General features: G+C 51.3%; 1 protein-coding gene across 3 annotated transcripts in view; it reads left to right on the forward strand.

The window, feature by feature from the left end:
• The window catches only part of TIAM2 (TIAM Rac1 associated GEF 2), a 110999-nt gene that overhangs the window by 83201 nt on the left and 12186 nt on the right, over nt 1–15612 (forward strand). For all 3 annotated transcript variants that reach the window (XM_032836408.1, XM_032836409.1, XM_032836410.1), the window contains 3 exons: nt 11320–11496; nt 14019–14087; nt 14653–14778. In XM_032836408.1, the coding sequence (XP_032692299.1) occupies nt 11320–11496; nt 14019–14087; nt 14653–14778 (372 nt within the window). The remainder of the gene's footprint in view (nt 1–11319; nt 11497–14018; nt 14088–14652; nt 14779–15612) is intronic.

Here is a 15612-nt window from a genome sequence, read left to right on the forward strand (position 1 = left end):
CTCCCCCGCTGCTCATGCTCACACACACTCTCTCTCTCCTCTCTTGCTCTTTCTCAAATAAAAAATAAAAAGTAGTTATTAAAGGGTCACAAAGGTATGAGCCACCAGAGGGGTTGAGAAGAGCCAGCTCCCATCCTCCTACAGCTCCACTGGGGTCAGGCAGGGCTGTCAGCCACCTTGGTTTGCTGTGCAGCAAGCGATCATAGATGGTGAAGTTTAAGTGCTCAGGAAAGTTTTTAAAGGATTCATAATTTGCTTCAAATTCGGGCAGGGAAAGAGCCCCCTTCACTCCCCACGTCAGAGCATATACTCTGGTCCTTCTGTCCCGGAAAGAGAAACGATGGCTCGGTTTCTTCTGGAGACTGTTGGAGGGCCGCTGCAAGGTTGCTGACTGTTCTGTGCCTCCCTCACGGGTGGCCGTGTGTTGACTCTGATGGTCCCTGTGGCCCAGGCTATCCCAAACAGTGTATTTGCAGTTTATATTTGGAGAGTGGGATATAGAAGAGAGAAGATTCACAAGAAGGATTTCACCCCTTCCTATAATACGGGGGAAAAGCAAATAGATGTTTGTCTCTTAATTTGCTGTTGCTGGAGCAGGTGGGGTGTGGAAAGACAATGGGACCGAGTGTTGGAGCCTCTCGCTGCCTGGTTGGCCTTAGAAAAGTCTCCTCATCCTCTGAATCCCCATATCCTTATCAAAAAGAATAGGACTGTATCTCCATGATAGTTTCAAGGAGGTAAAATCAGAGAAGAGCCATGTGTGAGAAACAGCTTTGGAAACTGCCAGGAGCACCAAGCCAGGGTGGTGAGGGGGACCGCTGTTGGCCTGGTTAGTCTGTGTGACCGTGAACACCCTCACGGAGAAGACTCTGTGAGACAGGCAGACCCAAGGCTTCTGTGAGACCAGGATGGAAAGACAGACCAAGCCTACCAGGGGATGCGAGTCTAGGCAGTCTGGAGGCTAAGATGCTCAAGGACGACCATCAAGGAACTAGAATGGGTGCAACTATCTTACAGTTTTCTGAGCATCTTAGAACTGCTCTCAGAGCTGAGTGCTTGGTCTGCAGCTAGGAACCGCGTGCTACCATGCTTCTTTTTTGTTCTAGGTAAGGCAATCAGGAGCCCATGTAGAGGACAACTAGAAAGAAAATATGCTTCTTGGGGAACCGCAGGAAAGGGGAGAGCACTCAGCTGTGGGGGAGGCTGGGCTTAGGTCGCTGGGCAGTGCTGTCCTGAGCAAAGGTGGACACAGCCTGAACCGTTAAAGCCAAGTGTGTGCGATTGCCCCCTTCCGGGATCCAGCTGTCTGGTCCTCTTTTATTTTTCATGCACACTTGACTTGCCCCGAAAATTGGTGGCTGTCAGATTGATCAAAGCTCTCGCTGGTCCGGAATATGATTGCAGCTGGCGTTTATACGGATGCATCGTTTTCCCTGAAATACAGTGACAAAGATGGGAAAAAAAAGGCTAATAAATTTTCAGAACAGGTGACACTTCAAAACCTTTCCTGCAAGAGCTACTTCAGTAATCTATTATCAGTTGCCAGGAATAAAGTCAGAGACCTCTTTTTTTTTTTTTTTTTTAAAGATTTTATCTATTTATTTGACAGAGATCACAAGTAGGCAGAGAGGCAGGTAGAGAGAGAGGAGGAAGCAGGTTCCCTGCTGAGCAGAGAGCCCAATGAAGGACTCGATCCCAGGACCCTGGGATCATGACCTGAGCTGAAGGCAGGGGCTTAACCCACTGAGCCACCCAGGTGTCTGAGACCTAACTCTTGAATAGAAATGCTGCGTTTGGGAAAACTGGCAGTAAACACTGAAACCGACTAGAATGTTAAGCGAAGACATTAACCGCTGGAGGAAGGGTTACTGTAAACACACAGGTTTCATTTATTTGATTGCCAGAATGAAAGTTGGCGGTGAGAGACTACTGAAGGAAGAGAAGGGAAGTGGACCTTAGCCCAGAAATCAGCACCTCTGGATGGAAGAGGGCCTGAGAGTAGTGTTGATAGAAAAGTCAGAGTTAAGCTTATATTTTACAAAAATAATTCAGTTGAAAGATACTGGTTTAGAGACGTATTTCACCAGATAAACATATTTGGTATGAATGTTAAGTGATATAAAGTAAGCTTAGAAAGGATTTAAATTCGGGTCTAAATCACAGGACAAACAGAATCCTCTCAGCCATCAAAAAGCAACACAAAATAAAGCCCAACCCAGTCCGAGACTTGGAGTCCTGTCTCGGAGCCTGCATCTGTGCCAGCCGAGCAGGCAGGTGTTTTGTTTTGTTTTGGATGCAGTTGAAAGCCTAGGACATAAAAGGGTTTATGTCTCATGTGACTTAAGATGCCATTTGTAGTCTCTAGCAAAATAACGTTAAAGTCCTCTTTTAAATTTCCACTTCACTAGAAATTCTCAGAATAACGTTTATAGGTTGGGTTTTTTAATTAAGACTAATATCAGAAGAAGACTCTTTATTGATTTGGGGTCCTGTCTCTGTTACCAGGAGTTGGCACACTTTTCCTCTGAGGGGACAGTTAATGTTTTTGGCTCTCGGCAAGCCTCCAGCTCTGCCTTCCGGGGCGGAAGCAGCCAGGGACGCCGGGCAGCTGAGTGAGCGTGGCGGCCAAGTGCTCATGCAACTTGACCTACGGCAGCAGGTGGAGGGTTCCACTGGCCCCCAAGGCCTTCGTTGACTGACCCTTGCTCTGAGGATGCACCCTTGCCTCTACTCTCTATTTTCCAGGGGGTCATTAAAGTCTCTGTTACTCCGTGGGCCGCGTATGTGTGCAGGCAGAAGTCAGGGGAGGCTCTGCGCCACATGCATCTCTCTTGATGTGCAGGTTTAACGGGACATTGGAGGGAACCCACAGCTTGCCTTCTGGGTGAAAAAGGGAAATCAAAGACACAGGACCCGGCGTGGGCTGTGTTAGATGGGATGAGCTGTTTTGTGTAAACTGTGTAAGCGTGATCCCGAAACACCCAGTCTTTGCTGCGAAGGAAGTGCCCGGTGGTGCAGAAATGCTGCCCGAGCCCTTGAGACGGCCTTGGCAGAGACCGCTCGTCTTACTCATTTCTGAGTTCTGACCCAACTCGGGTTAAATAAAGGCAGGCAGCAGGCCCTGGATCAGCTGCTCCCTTCTGGGGCCGGGGTGGAGGGGTGGGGGGTGGTGGGGAGTGACTCTGGCCCCGGGAGCCCCAGAGCCTCCATCGGGCGCCTCCCTGGCCTCATGGGGAGGCCTCCTGAGCAGGGAGTTTTTACTGTTGGGGCACACAGGTGCCACCTGAATGCTCTGCTGCCCTCCCTCCCTCGAGAGTTTGCACAAACTTGGGTTCTCTTCCAGCCGCTGTGGACTCTGCAGCCCCCGGCCATGCCCTCCATGTGCCCCTCCCCGTGGCCCTCCACGTGGCCCTCCCCAACACTCTCCCAGGAGGGCAGGGTCTCCACGCAGGGCTTAGTGCTTCATCCTCGGCACCCAGCGCGGAGCCTGGCATAGAGGAGGGGCTCCGTGAGAGAATGCCGAGATCGTGAAGTGTGATTTTTCTGGCCCACCCTTCAGGGAATTTGGAGGAAATTTCTTCTTCTATATTTAAAAAAAAATGGCAGAACTTGGAAAGCCGAGCTCCCTGTACAAATGTTGACTTTTATCGATCCCTTGTACTGTGCTAAGTATTTTTATGTTTTACCTCATTGACTCATCACAAGGACCCTATAAGACCTGATCCCTGCTTTCCAGGTGGGCACACGGAGTCGGGGCTGGGTGCGAGGCATCAGTCAAGGCCACACAGTGGGGAACCGCCGTGGTCAGCAGCTGGGTGGTACCTCCACAGCCTGTGTGCGTGAGTCCCCTGTCTTGGAAAAAGTAAGTGTTTCAGAAATCTTGGCCCAGCACGTGCTCTGAGGCCCTTGGCATGAGCTTTGCACAGACACCAGGGTAATGAGTGAGGGCTCAGGTGATGGGCTGTCCCACTTGGGATGCGCACGCCCCTTTCATGCCACCATGATGCTCACCTTGTCATCCTCCGTCAGGTGTGGACCTGACAGGTGGCAGGGATTGCCACCGTGCCACATCAGGGTTGTCCATCTCTGCCACCCACCCCTGCTCTCCCCTGTAGCCCAGGCCCCTGCCTCTGTCTCCCACCCCCTCCCTGCTCTGCCTGACCCTCTGGCCACGGCTGCTCTGGCCCCTGTGCGCTCTCCAGCCCCAGACCTGGCTTCGCGTAGAGAACTCATGTATCCCGAGTGCCTGGCGTCAGTGTTCACAGCTCAGACCATGGTGGGTCTCGGTTCTGTGTCCACAGGACCCCACACTTCGGGCACCGATCATCTTGAATTACTTGCGCAGAGCGTGTCTTCCCAGCCAAACACCATGAGCGGAGGAAATGTGTCAGTCTGTTCCTCGCTGTGTCCATAGAAACAGAACACTTTGAGCCTTTTCAACCTCAAATCATTTTTTTTAAGTGACAGGAAAGGAGTGCATTTATTAAAAATACTTAAAAATTAAACCACTGTAAAAGAGAAAATTCAAATGAGCCAAAGGATAAAAATATCTTGGTTAACACTGCATATGTGATATATATCATTCCATTTTTAGACAATCTGTGCGTGTATGTTCGTGTGTGCTAGAGAGACACAAAACGCACACCTCTTTTCTGCCCTTCCCGGGAAGTCGTGGCCTTCTCGGGTCAGCAGCCACGCGTCTGTCCCGTCGCTGGGAACTGTCCTGACACCTCAGTGCGTTTCTGTGCCCTGATTTATTGGGTTCATCTTTATGTTTCAGTATAAATTAAGGGCTCTCCTGTGACATCAGCTCATGTTCACTTTTACGGTTTCTGTTCCTCTTCTGCTTTTGGAAATAGAACTCTTTGGTCTGAAAAACAGAGCATGAGTGTTTCCTCATCCTTTTTGTACCATTTTGATAAATCTAAAAACCTGTTTCTCTAGAGTTTTCCATCCAGGGATTGTTTCACTAAGACCAGTGCCCTGCCTCCCCCGCCCAAATATGAATTTCATTGATCACCCTGAATGCTTTTTAACCCCCACCCCAGCCTGCCAAGGTGCTGAGCACTGTCCCCTCATCCCCTCCCGAGAACCCCTGGGGGTGGGGGTCAGGTATGGCCTCAGCCACGGGGCCTGCAGCCGCTGAAGTCTGACCTGGCGCGGGGTTGGGGGGCCACCTTGCTCCCTGTGGGATAAAGCCCATCTCTGCTCGCCTTCCCAGGAAGTCATTTGGCTCTTTGTGCTCCTTCTGGATTCCTGCTGCTGGGGCCATTAGGGGATAATATTAGATCTTTCTGTAAGTTAGTCAGTGACTTTAATGTAGTGCAGAGTAAATTGAAAAGTCCTTTGAACAATTTTTAGATATTCCTTTTTTTTTTTTTTAAACTAAGAGGAACTTTCCTGACAATTTGCTAGGATGTGACAGCTGACACGGTAGCTGCACTCAGATCGCTGGGTCCTGCAGGCTTCTCGAAGCTTCCAGATGATAAGAGCACACACAGAGCTGCAGACTGCACCTTCCCAGGGCTGGACTATCCTGGAGCATAACTAGTCATTTGCCCAGAGTCTAAAGCTTGTTTTTTATTTTTTTTCTAACATTCTTTTTAGGGGTAATAGAAGTAGTAGAAACCTAGCTCTTCTGCTTCGTGTGCTGGTGTAATGAAACTCTGTGGCCATGATCCAGACAGGGCTTCGCTTCCCGGCGATGGTTCAGTCTCAGCTGGTCTGCGTGGTGGAGAGAGGGGGACGCCGTGGCAGCTAGGGAGCTCCCAAACGGACCCCTTGTTGTCACAGGACCAGATACCCAAGCAGGACGAGGGTATCTTTCCTGTGAGGTCTACATGTCAGCTAAGTCCTCTAAGAATCTTCCCTCCAAGTTAACATTCGTTTCTTCTTAACCAGGGACTGAAAGGAGCGCATGCTGGAAATGCTGTCATTTACCTTTTCCCCGTGAAATAGGATTCCAAGTTATGCAGCACTTTTCAGCCCCTTTTCTTAGGCTGGAAGTATTCAGGGCCCAAGTGTTACAAACAGCCACCTCTGACAGAGGAGTCCTCAGCGCCTGCCGTCCCTCCCTCCGTGACCACTGGGCTGCTGACAGGTGGGAAAGCCCAGGCCACACTTGGCTCCTGAGCTGCGGGCTCCTGATGGCCCTGATATTCCATGGAGTGACTGCAGCATCTCAGGATACTTCTAGACAATGTGATGTACTCATCCCACCGTGATTTTTTTCTTTTAAGATCCAAATCCTAGTGTAAGGTCAAAAGCCTCCAGTAGCCATGTTTCCAAATCAGAGAGAGTACATGTCAAAGTTGTTACACCCAGGGGATGAGATTTTATTAATCTGAAACCAGGAGGAAGGGGGCACGACACCTTTCTGTGCAAGAGCATTGCACTGAGTCGAGGTCAGAAGGGGCACTCGGGCTCTGCCCCTGCGTTCCTCCCGAAAGACCCAGGGCAAGGCGCCGGAGCATCCTTCGCTGCGTTGTTGCCGCTGCTGGGAGGTGAGGCGCCTGGAGCGGAGACACGTTTCTTCCCCAGTTTAAGGGAGCAGCAGGCCTCCTTAGCCGCACATTGAAAACACCGAAACCAAAAGTAACTTTCGGATACCTTTTCTCTCCCAGTTTTTTCAAGGTATGGTTGATAAAACTATCTTTAAAGTGTACCACTTGATGATTTGCTGTGCACAGACACTGAGCCGTCATTATCACGGTCAAGTTAACGACACACCCGTCGCCTTGCACAGTTACGTGTGTGTGTGTGGCGAGAGTACTTAAGCACCTTCATGCCCAGGTCTTCAGGGAGTTCCTCGGCTGTAAATAAGATCAAATCATTTCCAAGCCGGGATCAGCCTTGGTGTAAGCTCAAAACCTGACAAAAATGTGTTTTGGTCACTATCACTGCTGTATCCTTACACCATAGTTTTAGGGACAACTGTTTCTTCATTTAAGTTTTAAAAGGAAGCCATAAAGAAAACACTTGTTTCGCGCTCGCCTATAAAAAATGAAGCCCACAGTGAGCCCACGATTCCTAGCACTGAGCCCACAGACTGGAAGCCAGGAAGCTTCGATGTGCGTCTGAGGTGGGGGCGTTCCTTCTCCTGCAGAGGCACACGCTGCTGGGCTTCCGAATCCAGATGGGCCCCCAGCCCTGACTTGTAAACATCTGTCTGTTGCTTTATAAGCAGCATCCCGCAGTGGGGTTGGGGGGGGACGTGGTGCCTAAAAGACGTGGAGGTCGTCTGTGGCTGTGTGGGAGCTGCGGTGTTCTCCGAGCAGAGGCAGCCTGCGGGGGCCAGGAAGCCACAACCTCAGGGGCAGAGGCCCAGGAGGTATCCTGGAGGGGCGGGCACCCTGCAGAGAGCTAGCCAGGAGCCGGTCCTGTGCTGTCCCAGTCCCTCACCCCTCATCTCTTGACTCCTCATGTGTGTCGTCTCAGTCCCAATAAGGATTGCGCGCCGGCGGGTCGGGGAGGACCCTTGCCAGCTATGTCTGTCTGGCATCCAGCAGGGACTCAGCAAGTGTGAGCTCCCTTTTCTCTAGGACCTCGTTGGCAGTTCAAGGGGTGACTTGATGGGATAGGTAATGCCACTTCTCTTCCAGCAATAAGGAAGTCGACTCGGAAATGAGCCTCACCCAGGATCGTGTGGAGGACGGGGGGCAGGGCTGGGAGAGAATGCTGGTCCTCTGCACCTTGCCTGTGCTTTTCACCCCCATCACTGTTGGGTTTGAAAACGGGCCAACCAAAGTAGTCACTGTTACTAGAAATTGTTCATCAGACACACCCAGAATTCTATTTTTTTTTTTTAAAGATTTTATTTATTTGCTAGAGAGAGTGTATAAGCAGGGGGAAGGGCAGAGGCAGAGAAGCAGGCTCCCCGCTGAGCAAGGAGCCTGATGCGGACTCGATCCCAGGACCCTGGGATCATGACCTGAGCTGAAGGCAGCCGCTTAACCAACTGAGCCACCCAGGCGTCCCCCAGAATTCTACCTTTAACAGCTGGTGCGGGCGACTGTCACTACGAATAGAGAAACTGAAATGTAACCACACAGGCGAGTCTTGGGGGTGCGATGTAAGAACACCTTTAGAATTAGTCTTCTTTTAGAGTTCCTGCCTCCTGATTCCAAGTAACCGTCACCACCTCCCCCAGACAGTAGCTAAACTGCTCCGCCTGAGAAAGGTGACTTTGTCGCATCTGAGCACTTGATCATGGCACGTTAAAAAGTGCGTTTGCTCTCACAATCTCCACGAACCTTCACTTTTCCCAGTTAATCTTACCAGAAGTGTTCTTCAAATGAATTCAGATTTTCTAAAATGGCAAGATACTGTATTTTTAAAGTCTCGTTATTTTAACACTGCATTGTTAGGTGTGATTTTTGACATCCCAGCAAGGCAAAGCTGTAAGCTCACCAGCTGCCATTAACTTATGGTGCATTTTGTTGGATCTTATTTTGTGCAGTATATGTGAGCTTAATATAGATTCTATAGCCCTAGAAGCTGTTATTTTTCAGAATTGCAAAATTACATTGTCTGAGCTTGTGGTGCAAATACCAGCATAGAGATTTCCAATTAAGTGAGTTTGGGAGTCTCAGTAGTAGTATTATCTGGGTGGTTTAGCTCAGTTCGTGGAGGGCCGGACCCAGACTACCAGGGCCATGGGTATGATTCCGTCTATTTCCTCTGTCCCACGAGCTCAGGCCACATACCTTTTACGTGGCTGTCTTTCTCTGTAGACCATGGGGCAGCATGATCAGGCCGTAGGCAGCGCTACTCCTGGGAAGCCGAAGTCGAGGCTGCTCGCTGCAATGCTGGGTAGAGCAGCAGCCAGTCTCACGTGGGATGCTTTGAAAAAATAATCATAGCTTGGGCCCCCCACAGAGTCTGAGTGAGTCGGTCCAGCCTTGGGTATTTTTTTAAAGCTCGCAGAAGTGCGTAATATGCGGCCGGGTTTAAGAGCCACTGGAAAGGAGGAGCGCAGGGTTTGGAGTGGTCTGGTTGTGTGCCCTAGTGCTGCTCCTCCATGATGCTTACAGCCCCGGGGGGAGAACAGCCGCCTTTTGGCTTCCCTGTTCCATTTGACTTTTTCTGTCATTAGGCTTTCAGGGCATGAGTCCTAAGATTTGGTTGTCTGAAACATGAAGTGAGACATTTTGATAAATCAAGATGCATTTTGATTGGTGCCTTAAGATCCACATCTGTTTTCTTTTTCTTTCTTTCTTTTTTTTTTTTTTTTTTGTATAAGTTTACCCAGAATGAATGTCTTCTGACGGGCGTTACCAGAAAAACGCTTGTGTTCACAGTTAATAAAACTGTGGATAACGCATGTATCAAAGGAGAATTATTAGTACTTACACATGCTTTGAACTGTTTGGGAAGTAAATTATTTTGTATTGTATATATATAGGTCAGTGTCTAGTTGGATACTTAGTGCCTGTTAATGTGGTTGATCTAACTTCTGCACCAAGATTTATGTGAAAACGAGAGAAATAATGATATTTCAAGAGCCCAGAGTCTGGGCGTTCTGGTCACAGACATCTGGCTGGGAAAGGAGCCTCACTTTCACTCTCCTGAGTCGGGCTCTGTATTACAGTGCTCATTCCCCTTGTCCTTCTGGCTCATTTTGTGGTTCTCCCTTGGAACACGTGTGCTTTCCAGGGCCGTGTCAGCGCTCCTCTTCCCGAAGCCTCCTGCGCACCGCGGAGTGGCTCCCGTTGGTTTATGGACTCTTCCTCTCTGGTTGGCTCCACACGAGCCCGGGTTGGCTTCCGGTGAGCCCTGGGCTGTGCTTCGGTGCTTCTCACCTTGGCAAGGGTACTGGCTGCTCATGCAGGACCGGTGTTCTTTCCGGAGACAGAGGCGGCCCCCAGTTGAGACCCACTGAATTAAAAGACTGGCCAGAAGATCAGTGTGGACGGTAGGGCAGGGAGGGAGGCAAGAAGGGAGGGCAAGGGCATCCCGGTTTTGTGTCAACACTCTCATTTGGCAGGTGTCAGCGTTTGTAGCAGGGGTGCCTCAGGCCGCTGGGGTCGACCCTCACACTCACGTGAGCTGTTCGTGCTCTGAAACGTCCCCAGGAAAGTGAATGGAGCATTAAGAGGTGGTTGTGCCCAGTTGAGCTTTTGACCCCAGCCAGAGTGCGAGAGGTCAGGGCTGAAGGCACTTAAACTGAAGAAGGGAGACTTTCAGCTAAGGGATGGTGGCCGAAGCCGGATGGCGGGTAGTCACTGGTACTGGGCATGCTGCTTTGTCTCTTGGGACAATGGCAGTGTGGGGAGGCGAGCAGAGCGCGCGTCGGCTGGGCCCTGGCCACTGAGCTGGGCACCCAGGGCAGTGCCAGTTAAAGGCCCCTGCCCTGGACAGGCTTCCACACCGGTGGGTGGTAGGATGGGCTGGAGCTTGGATGAGGGTGAGACGAAAGGAGAAAGAGCGGGGAGAAGACACGGAGTGTAATCCAATGGCATTGCAGGCACTGTGGAAACAATGGGAGGAGACACATTTGAGACCTCAACGCCCCGGCCTAGGCAGGACCATATAGACGGGCTCCCCTTGAGAAGGCTTTTTCTTTATTGTGCTTAAATTCAAGTAGGAACCTGCACTGTCGGGGGGACTGACAGTCACCCGTCTTGTCCCTCAGTCTGGATGATTCCATTCCCACTCTCATCAGAAAGGTTCCCACAAAGCCGGTTCATCCCTCTTCTCTGGCACTCGCTGGGTTTTGCTGTATCACCTGCACCCCTCTGGGCCCTTCTGGGGAGGGGGGCTGCGCAACCCACAGGGTAGGGGAGGTCCCTACCTTCACACCTGTCCCCAGCACATGCAGCACCTCTGACCTTTTGATTCGTTTTCTGCTACTTGGTGTGAGAGCGCGGGGCTCACGGTTGGATTTGAGGGCAGCGCTGCGGGGTCTTGTGGCCAAGCCATCCTAAAGTCCTTGCTGTGTCACGCCGTTCCCTAGGCTCCCCACCGTGCTCTTAGAAAGCCACCAGCTTGGTTTTAGAACACCCTCAAGTCTGTTACAGTGACGGCTAGTCCTGTGCCTTGTTTGCTAGGGTCAGTACGAAAGAGCCATCTGTCAGACAGCTACTAGGACAACAAAAAAGCATCCTGTGTCAACACTGAGCTCCTCTCTTTACTACCATGTTCTGGAATGATAGCCAGGCTTGTTTGAGATGAAGGAGACTATTTGCCCTAGACGTTTGTCCCTGTGAGGTCGCCCAGAGAGCCCTGGGCAGAGATAAACGCTGTCTGCATGCTTGCTGGGAAGCCGGTCATCACGGAGCGTGTCCCGTCCATGACTGTCCCCGTCTCGCCCCCTCTCAGAGTGCAGGACAGATCGCGCTGTGTAGGAGCTTCAGCGACGTGCAGAGCGACAGCATGGAAGGGCCGAGGGGGACTCGGGACCCACCTCCGCGGCCGCTGGCTCGTCACCTCTCCGATGCAGATCGCCTCCGAAAAGTCATCCAGGAGCTGATGGACACGGAGAAGTCCTACGTGAAGGTAACGGAAGGTGCCGCGTTTTCTTCCCTGCTCGGTCTGCCCCCCCCAACCCCACCAACTCCCGGGGTGGCCGGCTGTCGGCGGGGGTCCCTGGGTCACATGTGCCCCGAACCCCAGCAGTCCTGACAGAGCCACCTGCTCCTGGAAGCGGCGGATCGCTGCCTGGGGGGTGGGCGAGGGGCCGACGAGCTGAGGACTTGGAAGAATTAGATTCTCGGCTCATTTCGTTGCCAAGGTAGCTTTCGCTATGGAAACAGATGTTCTGGTTTGTCATCTGCAGTCTGTGGGAAGGGCGTCTGTGCTGGTGGCGGGAGAGGGCTGGAGATGACTTCAGGGGCTGAGGAACTAGAGAACGACTTGCTCACAAGCGGCTATTGGGGCAGCCCCCAGACCTGCCTGGTGGCGGTGGCCATGTGGGACAGGTCCCATGACAGAGCCATGGTCATCACGGGGCCGCTTCCACCCCGGCACAGAGGGGTAGGTGCGAGGATCTTCAGTACCCGAAGAATTCATTTATTTTTCTGAGGAACCCAGTCTGTAGTTTGAGAAACAATTTCTGAAGGACACTGGAGCCTGGGAAGACAAGGTTCTTCTGCCGTCTGTGTTTGCTGGAAGCGGCCTGGCACCGGGCAGTGGCTGCCAGTGCCCCCAGGCTCTGCCTCAGGGTGGCGGCACAGCCTCGGGTGGTCCCCTCCAGTCCCTCTCGGACGGGCGTGCCCGCGTTCCAGTGTGCGTGCACACGGCTGTCTCCTCCTTCCTCCACACGGCAAATCTGAGCTTCCCCTTTCATCACTGTCACCATCGTTTCATCTGGACGCTGCAGAAGGCCTGCTCGCAGGTGGAACTACCCAGAGCTTCTCCTTCTGGCCCCACGGGGAGAAAGAAAAGCTGTAGAGTTGGCAGTTTACTTTCTTTATCCCATGACGTCCTGTCCAGTATCTCACATGGGGAGATGAGGTGCGCGCGGGGGGCTCAGACCTGGCTTCTGGGTCATCCCGTGAACGTGACAGCCTTTCCGAAGCAGCTGCCTGCGCTGGGTGGTTTGAGGCTTCAGAGACCCTCTGGCCCCCTGGGGACGGTGGTCATGAGCTTTCACCCACAGAGGCGAGGGCGGAATTCAGAGTTTCTATTGCTGCCCGCCACGTGCCTCTGCTTCCCCGTTCGGCCACACCGCACCGGGAGGGTTGTTCCGCTGAGATGCTGGCAGAGGACTGAGATGGATGTTCTGGGCGAGCTGGACAGAAAGGACCCTTCGCTCTGCAAGCAACCCTGCACTTTGTTTTCGTAGGGCTGCAGCTGGCTGGCTCCGCGGCTCAGTGCTCCCGGCTCCTGGTGTGTAAGTCCTCCTGGGCGGCCCCGGCCGGCACGAGGAAGGAGGGCAGCCCGTCACTGTCTCTGACCGCATAACCAGCACCGGGTGCCTCTTGTGGTTCACACACACACACACACACCACTTTTGTTTCGTCATTTCTCTTTGTGCCTGACATTTAACACGGGATTTTACTCCCTGTTCATCTAACCTTGGTCCCTGCATGCAACTTGGAATTTGCAGCACTGGTGTGTTTGCTGATAAACGGTTCAGTAACTCCTCACATCGCCCTGCTCTGAAGCAGTCACCGTGGAGGATGGTGAGGGAGGGAAGGCCAGGGAGCTTTTCATTGCTGCAGAGGAAAGGGCATCACAGGCCTGTCCACTTGCTCCCAGGACCTGTGCCGTAAAGTCCTGGAGATTTCAGGCTCTGGCAAAGCTCTTCCGGTCTAGATTTCTCCACTGTAAAACGAGGGAGCAAAGTAATGGACTTTGTAATCAATCACGTCTAGCATTTTCATTCTCAGAATTCTTTAGAATAAATGAAATAAGGAAAAAAAAAACCCATTTTCTATTACAAAATTGTATCCTGGTCTTGGCTTCAAATTATTAAATAAACCTATTATCTAAAGAGTTTTGTGAACACTGTCCACTCCCACTGTTCTGTACTCTGGAGCCCAGTTTACCGGAGACTCAAACAGGGCCTAGATTGTACACATCATGACTGCACTTAACCTCTGGAAACTTTTTCTTGCATCTGAATACGGGAGTTTGAAATTCTGCTAATGCGTCAACTCCAAAGTTGAAGAGCTTCCCAGATCTTGTCTCGTCCCTCTCAGCTCCACGGTGGGGCTGTCGCCATGCTCCCTGAGACAGAGGAGGAGGCAGGGTGAGCTGGACGGTGTAGTCACTCCCGACAGGGGGGCCTTGCCAGAGCTCACCTTCTCTGCAGGGGGGTGAACGATGCTGCACTTGGTCACGGTCTCTGCCACCAGGCTGTCGAACCAAGCAGGACGGGTGTTCCAGCTGCTGAGTGCACTGGCTACTGGCGTCTGTGAATTAGGTCAGAAATAATTGTAACCACCTTTAGGGTCATGAATTTCATCAAGACTTGAAATCCATCATTGCTGGTGGGAGAACTGTGGTTAGGGTTGCTGGAAACTCGGGTTTTTCGGAGACATGTGTGATAAAGATTCTCTTCTTCTGTCTTTCAGGATCTGAGCTGCCTCTTTGAATTATACTTGGAGCCACTTCAAAATGAGACCTTTCTCACCCAAGATGAGGTAATCAGTCCCTTTCCCCTGTCCCCTGACACACAGGTCAGTCTGTTTGCCCGTTAGTGGACCTCCCCGGAGGTTCTGTCTGCTGATCCCCAAAGAACATCCAGGACTAAAGGGTCATCAGAGGGACCCAGGTGTGGCCTCGTCCAAAACCTTTTATGTGGCCTCTGCCATGTGAGGCTCAGTGAGAAGAGTTTACCCGTACAGGACAGTGTCCTTTTTGGAAAGAAGGTGTGGCCAAAAGTCGCTCTTTAGTTCATGACTTGTTAATGTTAAATCTCAGCAATTCTTTTCTACTGACTTCCATTTTTTGCTAATTTGAATCCATTTACATTCATTTGAATCCATTGTTACATCCACTTACAAGGTTATTTTAGAATTACTAGAACCAGAGCTGTAAAAATTCTGTGTATATACTAGGTCACGGAGTGAATATGCTGCCTTCTTTGAAGGACGTCCTTCTGTCTGCTTCTTGGTGAACAGCCTGGGATTTGCCTGTCTCGGGGTTAGAGTGGTCTCTGGGTCTTCACTGCTAATACCCTCTTTCTGATCCCGGCCTTCATACTAGATGGAGTCACTTTTTGGAAGTTTGCCAGAGATGCTTGAATTTCAAAAGGTGTTTCTGGAAACTCTGGAGGATGGGATTTCAGCATCCTCGGACTTTAACAGCCTTGAGACTCCCTCACAGTTCAGAGTAAGTATTTTTGAACTTTGGTTTTAAGCAAAAATAAATGGGTGGTGTGCAGAACGCTCCCTTGAGAAAGAAATCGCTGTCCCTTGCCCATTGACAAGGTAAACTTAGTGCTCTCATTGTGCTGTTTTCCTCCGGCAGGGAGTAAAAGCAGGCCACGTTTTCATTTTGAGTGGTTCTGGTAGTCAGACGTCTGGGTGGCACAACTTATGTAGAATTGGCCTGGTGGCAGAGCATGTCCACCACACTGTTTGCTCAGATCTACTGAACCATTTGTAGGGAGTTTGCTCGATGCAGGAGCCCCTACCCTGCATCTAATCTCGCATCTTCATGGTCATGTGATGCTGGGATGAAAAGCATAGGTCAGCGGTTCTTTGATGAAACCCTGTCTCCAATGTGGGCATCTGTGAGTGGTGAGGAGCCTCTCCCGGGAAGGAAAGGTGCAAGACAGGAGAAGGCGGACAGGCCAGGATACAGACAAAAGCATCTGTCCTGAGTCATGCAGAGGTGGCTTGATTGATGACCCTCCCAGATCATTCATATCCCACTTTGTCGGATTTATTTTTGTAGAACTTTCTTGTCCTGTGCCCGTGGTGTCAGTAGGCTCTGCTACCAGAAAGCATTCAATCAAACTAAAGGTCTGCTAGGGGAGTGCCAGGCCGTTCTCAGTCTGCTGTGAAAATGGGGGTAGTCCTGAGTTTATTTCATTTGGTGGTTTCTCTGTGGCATTAGTGCCCTGGTGTCGGAGAGACAGGTGCCATGGATACACCAAAGTAGTCAGATGCCATCTCAGAGCCAGCAGACACTGATTAAACCATGTCCAATGTGACTTTTCCC

This window comes from Lontra canadensis, unplaced genomic scaffold (assembly GCF_010015895.1).
Source record: "Lontra canadensis isolate GAN:19392208 unplaced genomic scaffold, GSC_riverotter_1.0 scaffold92, whole genome shotgun sequence".
NCBI lineage: Eukaryota > Metazoa > Chordata > Mammalia > Carnivora > Mustelidae > Lontra > Lontra canadensis.